Source organism: Haliotis cracherodii, unplaced genomic scaffold, assembly GCF_022045235.1.
Source record: "Haliotis cracherodii isolate W230 unplaced genomic scaffold, xgHalCrac1.p SCAF_37, whole genome shotgun sequence".
In the NCBI taxonomy this organism is placed as follows: Eukaryota; Metazoa; Mollusca; class Gastropoda; order Lepetellida; family Haliotidae; genus Haliotis; species Haliotis cracherodii.
Genome location: NW_027266294.1, coordinates 2,176,642 through 2,197,134, shown reverse-complemented (window position 1 = coordinate 2,197,134; position 20,493 = coordinate 2,176,642). Strand labels below are relative to the sequence as shown.

General features: G+C 41.0%; 1 protein-coding gene and 1 long non-coding RNA gene across 2 annotated transcripts in view; both read left to right on the top strand.

The window, feature by feature from the left end:
- LOC139477928 (uncharacterized) overlaps positions 1-20,493 on the top strand; it is an 85,219-nt gene that overhangs the window by 17,266 nt on the left and 47,460 nt on the right. The gene's annotated exons all lie outside the window — the stretch shown is intronic.
- On the top strand, positions 17,720-18,196 carry LOC139477926 (fibronectin type 3 and ankyrin repeat domains 1 protein-like). The gene has a single exon (XM_071260377.1). The coding sequence runs from the start codon at positions 17,794-17,796 to the stop codon at positions 18,070-18,072; it is 279 nt and encodes a 92-aa protein (XP_071116478.1). The 5' UTR covers positions 17,720-17,793; the 3' UTR covers positions 18,073-18,196.

The following is a 20,493-nucleotide window of genomic DNA, read 5'->3' as shown; positions in this document are numbered from 1 at the left end:
GTAGATAGAGGTGACATGTACATTGATTCACTCCAGTGTTGACAGTGAGTAGATAGAGGTGACATGTACATTGACTAACTCCAGTGTTGACAGTGTGTAGATAGAGTTGACATGTACATTGATTCATTCCAGTGTTGACAGTGAGTAGATAGAGGTGACATGTACATTCATTCATTTCAGTGTTGACAGTAAGTAGATAGAGGTGACATGTACATTGATTCATTCCAGTGTCGACAGTGAGTAGATAGAGGTGACATGTACATTGACTCACTCCAGTGTTGACAGTGAGTAGATAGAGGTGACATGTACATTGACTCACTCCAGTGTCGACAGTGAGTAGATAGAGGCGACATGTACATTGACTCACTCCAGTGTTGACAGTGAGTAGATAGAGGTTTCATGTACATTGACTCACTCCAGTGTTGACAGTGAGTAGATAAAGGTGACATGTAATTTGACTCACTCCAGTGTTGACAGTGAGTAGATAGAGGTGACATGGACATTGACTCCCTCCAGTGTTGACAGTGAGTAGATAGAAGGGACATGTACATTGACTCACTCCAGTGTTGACAGTGAGTAGATATAGGTGACATGTACATTGACTCACTCCAGTGTTGACAGTGAATAGATAGAGGCGACATGTACATTGACTCTCTCCAGTGTTGACAGTAAGTAGATAGAGGTGACATGTACATTGACTCCCTCCAGTGTTGACAGTAAGTAGACAGAGGTGACATGTACATTGACTCACTAAAGTGTTGACAGTGAGTAGATAGAGGTGACATGTACACTGACTCACTCCAGTGTTGACAGTAAGTAGATAGAGGTGACATGTACATTGACTCACTCCAGTGTTGACAGTGAGTAGATAGAGGTGACATGTACATTGACTCACTCCAGTGTTGACAGTGAGTAGATAGAGGTGACATGTACATTGACTCACTAAAGTGTTGACAGTGAGTAGATAGAGGTGACATGTACACTGACTCACTCCAGTGTTGACAGTAAGTAGATAGAGGTGACAGGTACATTGACTCACTCCAGTGTTGACAGTGAGTAGATAGAAGGGACATGTACATTGACTCACTCCAGTGTTGACAGTGAGTAGATAGAGGTGACATGTACATAGACTCACTCCAGTGTTGACAGTGAGTAGATAGAGGTGACATGTTCATTGACTCACTCCAGTGTTGACAGTGAGTAGATAGAGGTGACATGTACATTGAATCACTCCAGTGTTGACAGTGAGTAGATAGATGTGACATGTACATAGACGCACTCCAGTGATGACAGTGAGTAGATAGAGGTGACATGTACATTGATTCACTCCAGTGTTGACAGTGAGCAGATAGAGGTGACATGTACTTTGACTCACTCCAGTGTTGACAGTGAGTAGATAGAGGTGACATGTACATTGACTCACTCCAGTGTTGACAGTGAGTACATAGAGGTGACTTGTACATTGACTCACTCCAGTGTCGACAGTGAGTAGATACAGGTGACATGTACATTGATTCCCTCCAGTGTTGACAGTGAGTAGATAGAGGTGACATGTACATTGACTCACTCCAGTGTTGACAGTGAGTAGATAGAGGTGACATGTACATTGACTCACTCCAGTGTTGATAGTAAGTAGATATAGGTGACATGTACATTGATTCATTCCAGTGTTGACAGTGAGTAGATATAGGTGACATGTACATTGACTCACTCCAGTGTTGACAGTGAGTAGATAGAGGTGACATGTACATTGATTCATTCCAGTGTTGACAGTAAGTAGATAGAAGGGACATGTACATTGACTCACTCCAGTGTTAACAGTGAGTAGATAGAGGTGACATGTACCTTGATTCATTCCAGTGTTAACAGTGAGTAGATAGAGGTGACATGTACATTGACTCACTCCAGTGTTGACAGTGAGTAGATAGAGGTGACATGTACATTGACTCATTCCAGTGTTGACAGTGAGTAGATAGAGTTGACATGTACATTGATTCATTTCAGTGTTGACAGTGAGTAGATAGAGGTGACATGTACATTGACTAACTCCAGTGTTGACAGTGTGTAGATAGAGTTGACATGTACATTGATTCATTCCAGTGTTGACAGTGAGTAGATAGAGGTGACATGTACATTCATTCATTTCAGTGTTGACAGTAAGTAGATAGAGGTGACATGTACATTGATTCATTCCAGTGTCGACAGTGAGTAGATAGAGGTGACATGTACATTGACTCACTCCAGTGTTGACAGTGAGTAGATAGAGGTGACATGTACATTGACTCACTCCAGTGTCGACAGTGAGTAGATAGAGGTGACATGTACATTGATTCATTCCAGTGTTGACAGTGAGTAGATAGAGGTGACATGTACATTAATTCATTCCAGTGTTGACAGTGAGTAGATAGAGGTGACATGTACATTGATTCATTCCAGTGTTGACAGTGATTAGATAGAGGTGACATGTACATTGACTCACTCCAGTGTTGACAGTGAGTAGATAGAGGTGACATGTACATTGACTCACTCCAGTGTTGACAGTGAGTAGATAGAGGCGACATGTACATTGACTCACTCCAGTGTTCATAGTAAGTAGATAGAGGTGCCATGTACATTGACTCCCTCCAGTGTTGACAGTGAGTAGATAGAGGTGACATGTACATTGATTCACTCCAGTGTTGACAGTGAGTAGATAGAGGTGACATGCACATTGACTCACTCCAGTGTTGACAGTGAGTAGATAGAGGTGACATGTACTTTGACTCCCTCCAGCGTTGACAGTGAGTAGATAGAGGTGACATGTACATTGACTCACTCCAGTGTTGATAGTAAGTAGATAGAGGTGCCATGTACATTGACTCCCTCCAGTGTTGACAGTGAGTAGATAGAGGTGACATGTACATTGATTCACTCCAGTGTTGACAGTGAGTAGATAGAGGTGACATGTACATTGACTCACTCCAGTGTTTACAGTGAGTAGATAGAGGTGACATGTACATTGACTCCCTCCAGTGTTGACAGTGTGTAGATAGAGGTGACATGTACTTTGACTCCCTCCAGTGTTGACAGTGTGTAGATAGAGGTGACATGTACATTGATTCATTCCAGTGCTGACAGTGAGTAGATAGAGGTGACATGTACATTGATTCATTCCAGTGTTGACAGTGAGCAGATAGAGGTGACATGTACATTGACTCACTCCAGTGTTGACAGTGAGTAGTTAGAGGTGACATGTACATTGACTCACTCCAGTGTTGACAGTGAGTAGATAGAGGTGGCATGTACATTGACTCACTCCAGTGTTGACAGTGAAGATATAGAGATGACATGTACACTGACTCCCTCCAGCGTTGACAGTGAGTAAATAGAGGTGACATGTACATTGACTCACTCCAGTGTTGACAGTGAGTAGATACAGGTGACATGTACATAGACTCACTCCAGTGTTGACAGTGAGTAGATACAGGTGACATGTACATACACGTACTCCAGTGTTGACAGTGAGTAAATAGAGGTGACATGTACATTGACTCACTCCAGTTTTGATAGTGAGTAGATACAGGTGACATGTACATAGACGTACTCCAGTGTTGACAGTGAGTAGTTAGAGGTGACATGTACATTGACTCACTCCAGTGTTGACAGTGAGTAGATAGATGTGACATGTACCTTGATTCATTCCAGTGTTGACAGTGAGTAGATAGAGGTGACATGTAGATTGATTCACTCCAGTGTTGACAGTGAGTAGATAGAGGTGACATGTACATTGATTCACTCCAGTGTTGACAGTGAGTACATAGAGGTGACATGTACATTGACTCACTCCAGTGTTGACAGTGAGTACATAGAGGTGACTTGTACATTGACTCACTCCAGTGTTGACAGTGAGTAGATAGAGGTGACATGTACATTGATTCATTCCAGTGTTGACAGTGAGTAGATAGAGGTGACATGTACATTGACTCACTCCAGTGTTGACAGTGAGTAGATAGAAGTGACATGTACATTGACTCACTCCAGTGTTGATAGTAAGTAGATAGAGGTGACATGTACATTGATTCATTCCAGTGTTGACAGTGAGAAGATATAGGTGACATGTACATTGACTCACTCCAGTGTTGACAGTGAGTAGATAGAGGTGACATGTACATTGATTCATTCCAGTGTTGACAGTAAGTAGATAGAAGGGACATGTACATTGACTCACTCCAGTGTTAACAGTGAGTAGATAGAGGTGACATGTACCTTGATTCATTCCAGTGTTGACAGTGAGTAGATAGAGGTGACATGTACATTGACTCACTCCAGTGTTGACAGTGAGTAGATAGATGTGACATGTACATTCACTCATTCCAGTGTTGACAGTGAGTAGATAGAGTTCACATGTACATTGATTCATTTCAGTGTTGACAGTGAGTAGATAGAGGTGACATCTACATTGACTCACTCCAGTGTTGACAGTGAGTAGATAGAGTTGACATGTACATTGATTCATTCCAGTGTTGACAGTGAGTAGATAGAGTTGACATGTACATTGATTCATTCCAGTGTTGACAGTGAGTAGATAGAGGTGACATGTACATTGACTCACTCCAGTGTTGACACTGAGTAGATAGAGGTGACATGTACATTGACTCACTCCAGTGTTGACAGTGAGTAGATAGAGGTGACATGTACATTGACTCACTCCAGTGTTGACAGTGAGTACATAGAGGTGACTTGTACATTGACTAACTCCAGTGTTGACAGTGAGTAGATAGAGGTGACATGTACATTGATTCATTCCAGTGTTGACAGTGAGTAGATAGAGGTGACATGTACATTGACTCACTCCAGTGTTGACAGTGAGTAGATAGAGGTGACATGTACATTGATTCATTCCAGTGTTGACAGTAAGTAGATAGAGGTGACATGTACATTGACTCACTCCAGTGTTAACAGTGAGTAGATAGAGGTGACATGTACCTTGATTCATTCCAGTGTTGACAGTGAGTAGATAGAGGTGACATGTACATTGACTCACTCCAGTGTTGACAGTGAGTAGATAGATGTGACATGTACATTGACTCATTCCAGTGTTGACAGTGAGTAGATAGAGTTGACATGTACATTGATTCATTTCAGTGTTGACAGTGAGTAGATAGAGGTGACATCTACATTGACTCACTCCAGTGTTGACAGTGAGTAGATAGAGTTGACATGTACATTGATTCATTCCAGTGTTGACAGTGAGTAGATAGAGTTGACATGTACATTGATTCATTCCAGTGTTGACAGTGAGTAGATAGAGGTGACATGTACATTGACTCCCTCCAGTGTTGACAGTGAGTAGATAGAGGTGACATGTACATTGACTCACTCCAGTGTTGACAGTGAGTAGATAGAGGTGACATGTACATTGACTCACTCCAGTGTTGACAGTGAGTACATAGAGGTGACTTGTACATTAACTCACTCCAGTGTTGACAGTGAGTAGATAGAGGTGACATGTACATTGATTCATTCCAGTGTTGACAGTGAGTAGATAGAGGTGACATGTACATTGATCCATTCCAGTGTTGACAGTAAGTAGATAGAAGGGACATGTACATTGACCCACTCCAGTGTTAACAGTGAGTAGATAGAGGTGACATGTACCTTGATTCATTCCAGTGTTGACAGTGAGTAGATAGAGGTGACATGTACATTGACTCACTCCAGTGTTTACAGTGAGTAGATAGAGGTGACATGTACATTGACTCACTCCAGTGTTGACAGTGAGTAGATAGAGTTGACATGTACATTGATTCATTTCAGTGTTGACAGTGAGTATATAGAGGTGACATGTACATTGACTCACTCCAGTGTTGACAGTGAGTAGATAGAGTTGACATGTACATTGATTCATTCCAGTGTTGACAGTGAGTAGATAGAGTTGACATGTACATTGATTCATTCCAGTGTTGACAGTGAGTAGATAGAGGTGACATGTACATTGACTCACTCCAGTGTTGACAGTGAGTACATAGAGGTGACATGTACATTGATTCATTCCAGTGTTGACAGTGAGTAGATAGAGGTGACATGTACATTGACTCACTCCAGTGTCGACAGTGAGTACATAGAGGTGACATGTACATTGACTCACTCCAGTGTTGACAGTTAGTAGATAGAGGTGACATGTACATTGACTCACCCCAGTGTTGACAGTGAGTAGATAGAGGTGACATGTACATTGACTCATTCCAGTGTTGACAGTAAGTAGATAGAGGCGACATGTGCATTGACTCCCTCCAGTGTTGACTGTGAGTAGATAGAGGTGACATGTGCATTGATTCATTCCAGTGTTGACAGTGAGTAGATAGAGGTGACATGTACATTCATTCATTTCAGTGTTGACAGTAAGTAGATAGAGGTGACATGTACATTGATTCATTCCAGTGTGGACAGTGAGTAGATAGAGGTGACATGTACATTGACTCACTCCAGTGTTGACAGTGAGTAGATAGAGGTGACATGTACATTGATTCATTCCAGTGTTGACAGTGAGTAGATAGAGGTGACATGTACATTGACTCACTCCAGTGTTGATAGTAAGTAGATAGAGTTGACATGTACATTGATTAATTCCAGTGTTGACATTGAGTAGATAGAAGTGACATATACATTGACTCACTCCAGTTTTGACAGTGAGTAGATAGAGGTGACATGTACATTGATTCATTCCAGTGTTGACAGTAAGTAGATAGAAGGGACATGTACATTGACTCACTCCAGTGTTGACAGTGAGTAGATAGAGGTGACATGTACATTGATTCATTCCAGTGTTGACAGTGAGTAGATAGAGGTGACATGTACATTGATCCATTCCAGTGTTGACAGTAAGTAGATAGAAGGGACATGTACATTGACCCACTCCAGTGTTAACAGTGAGTAGATAGAGGTGACATGTACCTTGATTCATTCCAGTGTTGACAGTGAGTAGATAGAGGTGACATGTACATTGACTCACTCCAGTGTTTACAGTGAGTAGATAGAGGTGACATGTACATTGACTCACTCCAGTGTTGACAGTGAGTAGATAGAGTTGACATGTACATTGATTCATTTCAGTGTTGACAGTGAGTACATAGAGGTGACATGTACATTGACTCACTCCAGTGTTGACAGTGAGTAGATAGAGTTGACATGTACATTGATTCATTCCAGTGTTGACAGTGAGTAGATAGAGTTGACATGTACATTGATTCATTCCAGTGTTGACAGTGAGTAGATAGAGGTGACATGTACATTGACTCACTCCAGTGTTGACAGTGAGTACATAGAGGTGACATGTACATTGATTCATTCCAGTGTTGACAGTGAGTAGATAGAGGTGACATGTACATTGACTCACTCCAGTGTCGACAGTGAGTACATAGAGGTGACATGTACATTGACTCACTCCAGTGTTGACAGTTAGTAGATAGAGGTGACATGTACATTGACTCACCCCAGTGTTGACAGTGAGTAGATAGAGGTGACATGTACATTGACTCATTCCAGTGTTGACAGTAAGTAGATAGAGGCGACATGTGCATTGACTCCCTCCAGTGTTGACTGTGAGTAGATAGAGGTGACATGTGCATTGATTCATTCCAGTGTTGACAGTGAGTAGATAGAGGTGACATGTACATTCATTCATTTCAGTGTTGACAGTAAGTAGATAGAGGTGACATGTACATTGATTCATTCCAGTGTGGACAGTGAGTAGATAGAGGTGACATGTACATTGACTCACTCCAGTGTTAACAGTGAGTAGATAGAGGTGACATGTACATTGATTCATTCCAGTGTTGACAGTGAGTAGATAGAGGTGACATGTACATTGACTCACTCCAGTGTTGATAGTAAGTAGATAGAGTTGACATGTACATTGATTAATTCCAGTGTTGACATTGAGTAGATAGAAGTGACATGTACATTGACTCACTCCAGTTTTGACAGTGAGTAGATAGAGGTGACATGTACATTGATTCATTCCAGTGTTGACAGTAAGTAGATAGAAGGGACATGTACATTGACTCACTCCAGTGTTGACAGTGAGTAGATAGAGGTGACATGTACATTGATTCATTCCAGTGTTGACAGTGAGTAGATAGAGGTGACATGTACATTGATTCATTCCAGTGTTGACAGTGAGCAGATAGAGGTGACATGTACATTGACTCACTCCAGTGTTGACAGTGAGTAGTTAGAAGGGACATGTACATTGACTCACTCCAGTGTTGACAGTGAGTAGATATAGGTGACATGTACATTGACTCACTCCAGTGTTGACAGTGAGTAGATAGAGGTGACATGTACCTTGATTCATTCCAGTGTTGACAGTGAGTAGATAGAGGTGACATGTACATTGACTCCCTCCAGTGTTGACAGTGAGTAGATAGAGGTGACATGTACATTGACTCACTCCAGTGTTGACAGTGAGTAGATAGAGGTGACATGTACATTGACTCACTCCAGTGTTGACAGTGAAGATATAGAGATGACATGTACACTGACTCCCTCCATTGTTGACAGTGAGTAGATAGAGGTGACATGTACATTGACTCATTCCAGTGTTGACAGTGATTAGATAGAGGTGACATGTACATAGACGCACTCCAGTGTTGACAGTGAAGATATAGAGATGACATGTACACTGACTCCCTCCAGTGTTGACAGTGAGTAGATAGAGGTGACATGTACATTGACTCATTCCAGTGTTGACAGTGATTAGATAGAGGTGACATGTACATTGACTCACTCCAGTGTTGACAGTGAAGATATAGAGATGACATGTACACTGACTCCCTCCAGTGTTGACAGTAAGTAGATAGAGGTGACATGTACATTGACTCCCTCCAGTGTTGACAGTGATTAGATAGAGGTGACATGTACATTGATTCACTCCAGTGTTGACAGTTATTAGATAGAGGTGACATCTACATAGACGCACTCCAGTGTTGACAGTGAGTAAATAGATGTGACATGTACATAGACTCCCTCCAGTTTTGACAGTGATTAGATAGAGGTGACATGTACATTGATTCACTCCAGTGTTGATAGTGAGTAGATACAGGTGACATGTACATAGACGCACTCCAGTGTTGACAGTGAATAAATAGATGTTACATGTACATAGACTCACTCCAGTGTTGACAGTGAGTAGATAGAGGTGACATGTACATTGAATCACTCCAGTGTTGACAGTGAGTAGATAGATGTGACATGTACATAGACGCACTCCAGTGATAACAGTGAGTAGATAGAGGTGACATGTACATTGATTCATTCCAGTGTTGACAGTGAGTAGATAGAGGTGACATGTACATTGACTCCCTCCAGTGTTGACAGTGAGTAGATAGAGGTGACATGTACATTGATTCACTCCAGTGTTGACAGTGAGTACATAGAGGTGACATGTACATTGACTCACTCCAGTGTTGACAGTGAGTACATAGAGGTGACTTGTACATTGACTCACTCCAGTGTTGACAGTGAGTAGATAGAGGTGACATGTACATTGATTCATTCCAGTGTTGACAGTGAGTAGATAGAGGTGACATGTACATTGACTCACTCCAGTGTTGACAGTGAGTAGATAGAGGTGACATGTACATTGACTCACTCCAGTGTTGATAGTAAGTAGATAGAGGTGACATGTACATTGATTCATTCCAGTGTTGACAGTGAGTAGATATAGGTGACATGTACATTGACTCACTCCAGTGTTGACAGTGAGTAGATAGAGGTGACATGTACATTGATTCATTCCAGTGTTGACAGTAAGTAGATAGAAGGGACATGTACATTGACTCACTCCAGTGTTGACAGTGAGTAGATAGACTTGACATGTACATTGACTCCCTCCAGTGTTGACAGTGAGTAGATAGAGGTGACATGTACATTGACTCACTCCAGTGTTGACAGTGAGTAGATAGAGGTGACATGTACATTGACTCATTCCAGTGTTGACAGTGATTAGATAGAGGTGACATGTACATAGACGCACTCCAGTGTTGACAGTGAAGATATAGAGATGACATGTACACTGACTCCCTCCAGTGTTGACAGTGAGTAGATAGAGGTGACATGTACATTGACTCATTCCAGTGTTGACAGTGATTAGATAGAGGTGACATGTACATTGACTCACTCCAGTGTTGACAGTGAAGATATAGAGATGACATGTACACTGACTCCCTCCAGTGTTGACAGTGAGTAGATAGAGGTGACATGTACATTGACTCCCTCCAGTTTTGACAGTGATTAGATAGAGGTGACATGTACATTGATTCACTCCAGTGTTGACAGTGATTAGATAGAGGTGACATGTACATAGACGCACTCCAGTGTTGACAGTGAGTAAATAGATGTGACATGTACATAGACTCCCTCCAGTTTTGACAGTGATTAGATAGAGGTGACATGTACATTGATTCACTCCAGTGTTGATAGTGAGTAGATACAGGTGACATGTACATAGACGCACTCCAGTGTTGACAGTGAATAAATAGATGTGACATGTACATAGACTCACTCCAGTGTTGACAGTGAGTAGATAGAGGTGACATGTACATTGAATCACTCCAGTGTTGACAGTGATTAGATAGAGGTGACATGTACATAGACGCACTCCAGTGTTGACAGTGAAGATATAGAGATGACATGTACACTGACTCCCTCCAGTGTTGACAGTGAGTAGATAGAGGTGACATGTACATTGACTCCCTCCAGTTTTGACAGTGATTAGATAGAGGTGACATTTACATTGATTCACTCCAGTGTTGACAGTGATTAGATAGAGGTGACATGTACATAGACGCACTCCAGTGTTGACAGTGAGTAAATAGATGTGACATGTACATAGACTCCCTCCAGTTTTGACAGTGATTAGATAGAGGTGACATGTACATTGATTCACTCCAGTGTTGATAGTGAGTAGATACAGGTGACATGTACATAGACGCACTCCAGTGTTGACAGTGAATAAATAGATGTGACATGTACATAGACTCACTCCAGTGTTGACAGTGAGTAGATAGAGGTGACATGTACATTGAATCACTCCAGTGTTGACAGTGAGTAGATAGATGTGACATGTACATAGACGCACTCCAGTGTTGACAGTGAGTAGATAGAGGTGACATGTACATTGACTCCCTCCAGTGTTGACAGTGAGTACATAGAGGTGACATGTACATTGACTCACTCCAGTGTTGACATTGAGTAGATAGAGGTGACATGTACCTTGATTCATTCCAGTGTTGACAGTGAGTAGATAGAGGTGACATGTACATTGACTCACTCCAGTGTTGACAGTGAGTAGATAGAGGTGACATGTACATTGACTCACTCCAGTGTTGATAGTAAGTAGATAGATTTGACATGTACATTGATTAATTCCAGTGTTGACATTGAGTAGATAGAAGTGACATGTACATTGACTCACTCCAGTGTTGACAGTGAGTAGATAGAGGTGACATGTACATTGATTCATTCCAGTGTTGACAGTAAGTAGATAGAAGGGACATGTACATTGACTCACTCCAGTGTTAACAGTGAGTAGATAGAGGTGACATGTACCTTGATTCATTCCAGTGTTGACAGTGAGTAGATAGAGGTGACAGGTACATTGATTCATTCCAGTGTTGACAGTGAGTAGATAGAGGTGACATGTACATTGACTCCCTCCAGTGTTGACAGTGAGTAGATAGAGGTGACATGTACATTGACTCACTCCAGTGTTGACAGTGAGTAGATAGAGGTGACATGTACATTGATTCATTCCAGTGTTGACAGTAAGTAGATAGAAGGGACATGTACACTGACTCCCTCCAGTGTTGACAGTGAGTAGATAGAGGTGACATGTACATTGACTCCCTCCAGTGTCGACAGTCAGTAGATAGAGGTGACATGTACATTGACTCACTCCAGTGTTGACATTGAGTAGATAGAGGTGACATGTACATTGACTCACTCCAGTGTTGACAGTGAGTAGATAGAGGTGACATGTACATTGACTCACTCCAGTGTTGACAGTAAGTAGATAGAAGGGACATGTACATTGACTCGCTCCAGTGTTGACAGTAAGCAGATAGAGGTGACATGTACATTGACTCACTCCAGTGTTGACAGTGAGTAGATAGATGTGACATGTACATTGACTCACTCCAGTGTTGACAGTAAGCAGATAGAGGTGACATGTACATTGACTCACTCCAGTGTTGACAGTGGGTAGATAGAGGTGACATGTACATAGACTCATTCCAGTGTTGACAGTGAGTAGATAGAAGGGACAAAAGGTGGTGCGAGCAGAGACCAGAATACACCCCATCCACTTAATTGTCAGCGGCCGAGTGCAGATACAAATCCAATTTGAGCAGTCGTATAAATTCTAAAAAATATCAATAGAATTATATGAAACGTTAACATAGTTTACAGCCCAGGATTATTGGGTTTATTACATACATACCCATGAAGATCCGGGTTAGTATAGGTCTCCAGCAACCCATGCGTATACGTACGAGGCGACTTATGGGATTGGTTGGTCAGACTCGCCGACCTGGTTGATGCATGTCATCGTATCCCAGTTACGGCACGCATTGGTTCGTGAAGACAATTCTAACCCGGATCTTGACGGGTTACTTAATCAACACTTATTTTTGTAACACTTAATTAACACTTACTATGAATGAAGCCATGTATGTTGATAAACTACACACACGGTGTCAACTGACAACTGTACTACCATGCAGTCTCTTGTACCACACCTTGGCGATTTTTCATTCAAAAAGTGTGCAGATATATCTGTATAGCAGCACATTTGTGAAACTCCGCCTCGTCCCCTGGAAGGTGATTTTGTCATTGACCAGAACTGACCACGCCTCTCCCGCCATGTACACCAAAAACAATGTAACACTAAAATAACATTGTTTCAGGTCAACATATCAGACTATATCAAAACATAACCACCACAATGAAGTACAACGTTGATGTAACAGTTCGCGTCTATAACAAATACCTCCATACCAAACAGCATTCTCCCTCGCCGTTATGTGGCTTATATATTTCCGAAACGGCCTCAGATTGAATTATCTCACTCACTCACTCACTCACTCACTGACTCACTCACCATAACGTCAAGGTATAATTAGTCCTCGCCGTTATGTAGCTTGCATATTACCGATACAGCTTCAGATTGAATTCTCTCACTCACTCACTCACTCACTCACTCACAATTATAACGTCATTGTATAATTAGTCCTCGCCGTTATGTGGCTTATATATTACCGATTAATTGATTGAACTCTCTCACTCACTCATTCCCCATCACTCTCTCACTCACTCACTCACTCTCTCCCTCACTCACTCTCTCACTCTCTCCTTCTCTCACTCACTCTCTCCCTCACTCTCTCCTTCTCTCACTCACTCACTCTCTCACTCACTCACTCTCTCCCTCCCTCACTCACTATAAAGTCAGACCATGATTTACTTCATCTTCCTCAATTAATGTCCACGTTATTATTTCTTTAGACAAAATGAATTCAATATTTTTCAGACAAATGTTCCTATAAAGTATGGCAATTGCTATTATTAATAACAAATAACCCTTGTGAATATAATTTAAGCGAAGGTATTCTTTTTACGAAAGGCGTCTTTTAATCAAAATATTTATTTTTTCCAAAATAAAGACGCAGGGTGATAAGGTAAATTTCGTTTACCAATGCAGTAGTCTTAATTTAGACCTTAGCCTGCAATTTGAATCAAAATGAGGCCAGTTTACATATTATTTAACTGTCAGCTAATGATCGACGCTCCTGTGATGTTTACACAATACAATTAAGATTATTATTCATGTACACTTAATTTTCATTCCCTGTGATATGTAAGTTTAAGGATTCCATCTCGTCATTGTTAAATCTATCATAGAGTGGCGGCTGGCTTGATCTGAACAAACAGTAGAGCGCCAAACTATGCCATGCTCCTAGCCAGACACGTCACAGTGACGTCATAGGTCGTACCTTGGCGGCCGTAGTGTCGCCGGTCAAGGCATTTCATGACCGGCAGTGAGATGTGTCACTCGTGTTAGGACGTAATCGGTGGGTAAGTCATCAGTTTCTACTTTTAGGAAATTATATGAAACATAAATTGTACATATAGTAAGATTGATGTACAGCAGAATGAATGTTGTAGGAATCAGGTGCTTGCTTCACACAGTGTTTACACCCAGACAGTTGTTTAGCCTGTCACCGGGGAGAAACAAACGTCTGCATGTAAACATTTCTAAACAGCGTTTCAACCGATAGGCTGGTTCTATTTCATCAGTTCTGTTTTATCAATCTTTGTCACCTTATTTTGTCACATATTTGTACCTTTGTTCTTTATCAAACCAAACACCGTCTAACACATGAAGTACTGTTGTGTCGGCTGCAGTTTCAGCCTCAGATAGTAAGCTGATCTGAGATGATTGTACTATCGCCATCGCTCGGTATATTTAAATTATGACAGTGCTACATAGGAAAGCTTGCCCGACATAGAATTACAACTGTGTTGCACAAGCTCCGAGTCAAGTAGACCTGTTGCTCTTCACATTGCTTTATCATTACATTGTCATAACTGAAATATTAATCTGTTTCCTGACGTAGATCTATGTCTATATTTGAATATAAGGAATTACCAAAAACACCATAAACACTGCAACCCGACACACCAAACGATGTATAATTATGCCCTGAGTAAACGCCGCATCAAACGTAAAATATTATTTTTATAACATAATGCTCCCTTTTCAACAGTACGATTATTTGTGTCGATGGAGAAAATAGAAATTGAAATTATTGCAGTGTTTTCATCGACATGTCAGAGCTATCGCCTTAAGAGTGAGTGAGTGTATATGGTTTTACGCCGCTTTTAGCAATATTCCAGCAATATCACGGCGGGGGACACCAGAAATGGGCTTCACACATTGTACCCATGTCGGGAATCGAACCCGGGTCTTCGGCGTGACGAGCGGACGCTTAAACCACTAGGCTACCCGACCGCCCCTTATCGCCTTAAGATGAGAATAGATCTAATTGCAACAATTTCAGTATAAATAATGCATTATTAAGTCTCTGAATGAACATTATCTTTTATTAAGACAGACGTTGAAATGCACGACAAATTTATTACTACACTGGTGGGCGACAGTCCGTTCTGGTCAAAATCTATAACGGTGTGCACTGATTCTCACAGAAAACAAACACCTGGCAACTATACATCTGATTAATGATTTTATCATATGCTTGATTTCCATTTGAAATTATCTCAAGGTAGAGATATTGTACTAACGCTTTAGTAGTCAGCAATTTAAGAATACTTCTACATATATGGATCTATATTTTTTTTAAAACATTCCAAATCAGACTGCCCCAAACTGCTGATGTGTAACTTAGACATCTTATCTTCAAACATGGTAGGAGTCTACCATGTCGTTCCAAATTCATTCCTTACCCTGTTTTCATTGAACCAATTCACTTTTACACAAAATAACCCAACCACAGATTAAGTTCGACAAACTGTTGCAGGAAACTGTGATTGCTATAAAGACATTATCAAGTTTCTTGTAGAAATCTATCAAGAATCACTTCTTTTAATTTTCAATCAGACTTCATAATACAAACTCCGTATATTTTGACTTTCAGTTTGTTTCTCTTGTATGTTTATGTTCTGAAAGAAAATAACAATATTTTCAGTTACTCCAACATTTTAACACAGAGAAGCAAAAGATCTATAAGAAGAACAAAGGCAGTGTATATTCAAACATAAGAAATTAGATTCATGACGTGTTTCATGTCATGATGTATAAAGACACACGGGGTAGATGGCCAAAAATCTCGGTGTGTGTTGTACGAGGGATTTATCAAGGATTCTAAACTGAAACAAATTTGGAGCAAAGCGTTATTTTGTTCAAAATTTGGATTATTAAGTTCTTAGTTTCTTTAAATTCAGTGTTTTTTAAACGTTGTATTTAACAATTGTAAGATCAGTGTAATAATATAAAACAAAGCATTAAAGCTCTCCCTGTTTGTTGTCCTGGTATCAGTGGAATACAGCTTACCCCTACAAAGCCATACGGTTAGACGAATTAGTGATAGATATATTAACATGGATTTGGACTGTCTTTATTCTGATTTGGGAATCTTTACTGACATTTGCTGCCGAATATCGGCTTCTTAGCAGGTCCATATTTATTAATGTCTATGTTACTTTTTATCATGTCATTTATATTATGTCATTTATAGCCTCGGTGTAAAATAGGTCTTCGGCAACCCATGCTTGCCGTAAAAGGCGACTATGCTTGTGAGAGGCGACTAACCGGACCGGGTGGTCAGACTCGCTGACTTGGTTGATGCATGTCAACATATCCCGATTGCGTGGAACGATGCTCATGATATCAGTCGCTCGATGGTCTAGCCCAGGCTCATTTATTTACTGACCGCTGTCGCATACCTGAAATATTGCTGAGTAAACAATATTTGTCGAATGGCAATTGGTTATCTGAGGCCAGTATTGATTATGGTTTTCCTATGCTATATGTATACAGTTTTCTGACCACCATATTCTGTTTCAGTCTCGAGTGATCCGAGTTCGAAGCCACTTGTGAAGGGACAAGATTCTGATCAACACGGTAGGTGGGGGAACCCAGCATGTGGTAGATCGTGTCATTGTCCAACTTTGTATGATATTTGGTACGATCATCATGTCAGCCAAGGCTAGGGGGATTCTACTCCGAAAATGTCCTATAAACAGTCTCTGCAATTTGATACATGTTTTATCCTATCAATTTATCAACAAATCAACAATTGCACTAATAGTATCATCATTTTTTTCATAAAGGTCAATTCAACAAGCAGGTGTATTGACACGCCGGAGAGATGAACAACAATCTATACTTGTGTTGTATTTTTATGAGAGTCTTTAATCTATTTGACAATCACAAAACTATATATTTAGTATTATTTACACTTTTGCTATAACAAACGTATTTCAAATCTAGTTCTGTAGTAAACGTTTCAAAAGGCTTCAAATTTGTGGAAAGGCAAAAACTGGTCTGTGGCCAATATTTATAATGCTTATGTGCTATTTATAGTTTTCTAAACAACATATTCTGTGTTTCAGCTTCGATTGACCTGGGTTGGAATCCAAGACGGAGCAAGAAGGATCCACGGCTCTCCACTGCTTTACGCGGTAGGTGGGAGAACCCAGCAGGCAGAAAGCTCACTCCTAACCCTTCATGCATACAGAGTATTCAATGAACAAGCTTATGTAAAGCAATGTAAAAATAAATATCATATTATCTTAATAATTTGAGACAGCAATTGTACTGACAGTGTCTGACTAATATCTTATAAAGCAAACACACGTTAACATTCCCCAGCCCTAAACAGAATAATGTTACAACTACTGGATGTAGAAGAAAGCACTTGAACAAATGTCACGTGAATAGATTATTCTTAGTTCAATACATAAACCCCTCCCCTCATCGTTATATTGTTGTCATCCACACAGGAAGTGGTTCATCATGTATCGATGTTCCTGTCACGTATCAACACTTCGAGGTGTGAACACAGTAGATGTATGACAAAGATGTCTGGATGAGTACAGAGTTTACTTTGTGTTACAGCGACTCCATCACCAGCAGACCGCGACCTCCACTACGCCAGCGGGGCCGGGAACCTGGAGGAGGTGAAGCGGCTCCTGTCTACACCGGAAGTCAACGTAGACATCAACTGTAGAGTGGGGAGCATGACACCGGTGATGAAGGCAGCATACATGGGACACAGAGACGTGGTGAAGCTCCTGGTGAGTGAAGGGGCCGATGTGTCACTGGTGGACAAGTACGGTGACAACACCCTTCACCACGCCTGTATGGGAGGAGATGTGGAGATGGTGAAGTATGTGCTGTCTCTGCACGTGGTGGACATCGACGCCAGGAACAAGTCGGGGCTGACAGCGGCCATCATGGCGAGACTCTGGGGACATCAGCCAGTGGTGGATCTGCTGGTGTCCCGCGGCGCTCAGTGACGTCAGTTTCGTGTTTGTGTAGACGGTGGAGGGGGACATGTTGTTACAGACAGTGACGTGGTGTGCCGTGCACGTCGTCGTGTTCTATATTCCCGGATTTGGTGAGAATGTTTCTTGTGTTTGAGGAGAAATAAAACTTGTTGAAAATATTTTTAGACATTTTATCATTTGTTGTGTTTGGAACTTCGCACGATAAGATAAGAAAATTGTTAACAGAGTGTAAATATTGATGATGTGTGATTATTATGTGAACACTGCATCTCGTGATACAATTAGTCTGTGTAAATTGTGTGTCACAAGTTTATAATTAAAAATGGAACACACGACAAACTTTGTTTACATCTCGCGGCACTCTGTGACCTCAGACTGAGCCGAGGTTCGCCCAGCTGACGTGGCGCCAAATGTACAATGACAGTGACGTCACACTGTCCATGATGTCACGGCATTGTGGCCAAGGTCGTGCACCAAAGTGACCGGCTGTTTTCTCTGCCAAAACGGGGCGGCACAATGCAGGCTTCATGGCATATGCATACAACACATGGACTTTGTGGTAGATAAAGTTTAACAAAGGCAGATATATATACTTATTTCTATGGTGTTACTTTTAATGTGCAAATTATTGCTGTTTGAATTTAAAAAAAATAAAAGCGGCAAAAGCTTTTCCGTATTCATAAGAAATCGCTCTCGATTTTACACTTCCGTCTATATCATGACACGACATGAACATGTTTATCCCTCATGGTGCCTGGCCGTCAGTCGCAGTTTCCAAATCGTAACATTGTATCAAAAGTGTAACAACGTTCTTATTTCTTCACACAGTGTAACCAAAATAAAAAAACATGAACTAGCGCTAACTGCCTTCACCGATCAGTCATCGCCATTATTTCCATGGTACATTTATTTCTGAATTATTCCTTGTACAAATTTTTCTGTACCAATGAGTTATTTTTTTGTGTGAAACTATTAACAAATGCACTTATTGCTATCACAGGAATATGATTCACTTGATTTCTGTTGTAACGGTACGATGGGGAATCAAAACAGTGGAAATTAAACTTTCACGTGGATTACTAGTTATCGCCATCTCTTAACAGCTCGTGCCACGTGATAACGCGCACCGTTTCAGTTATACAAATTATATTATTTAGTATCTCTGGCATCAAACTCATTTTTTTATTCATCAAAATGAATAAGAAATGCTAATATTAACTTGTCGTCTGCAAACTGACAAAACACAACATTCCCCAAATTCGATCTAGATCCTTAACACTGTATGTACTGTGGATTTCGCGATGTCTACAGGGTTATACAGCAATAGAAACTAACAGTTTTACTCCACTAGTCCTTACAATGATAGCACATAGCAAAACCCTTAAAATTGTCAAATTTCTACTAGTCCTAACGATACCATAACTGTTGGGCAATTTGGTAAAGACTACCGGACTAGTGCCAATTCCTAACGCTGTTATGCAGTTTTGGAAATATTGGTCAAATAGGTTTGAGTATTGTATTTGGGGGAGGAAATGACAGACAGTAAACGATAAGCGAACTGAATGTGCATCATCGTGTTGTTTGATTTATATTTTCTTGTGAATTAGTCACGTGACACCGCCCGCCTCTCTTTTCTAAAGTTGTATTTGAGCAAGGTGATTATTGGGGTGTTTTAAGAATATTTCCTTACAAAATTTCCTTACGAAGACCAGGTTTCGATTCCTGACATGGGTACAATGTGTGAAGCCCATTTCTGGTGTCCCCCGCCGTGATATTGCTGGAATATTGCTAACAGCGGCGTTAAACCATAATCACTCACTCACTCACTGAAGAAGAGAGGGTACTAGGGTCGCTTTATGTCATCAGAAACAATGATTAAATGTGAAATTGATACCCACAAAAGGTCCCTCCTCTGGGAAAAATTATCAGCTGAACCAATTTTCGAACTCTTCACAAGTATCTCTTAGATAGACGTGCAAACTTCCATCTATGTAACTTCAGCAGTTTCTCAGAAAAAGTGTCCTCATTTCACGCAGTATACACGCAGTGTGAACGCAGTGTGCACGACGTATGCACGCAGTATGAACGCAGTATGCGCGCAGTATGCACTGTTGAAACGCACGGGCTGGAAGTCTGTAAAACAATAAAATACACCAATTTTCGTACTCATTTGAGATCATGACCTGCAACATCAGTGTGAACAGTTTCATTTCTCTGGGCGGACGGGCAAAAGAACTCTGTTCCTATATCCTCGGCCCCACTCCGTGGTTCGTTTGTTGTTTGAGGTCGAACTCAGCAATATTCCAGCTTTATGACGGCGATCCGTAAAGAATCAAGTCTGGGACAGACAATCCAGTGATTGATATCATGAGCATCGATCCACGCAATTGGGATACGATGACATGCATCAACCAAGTCAGCGAGCCGACC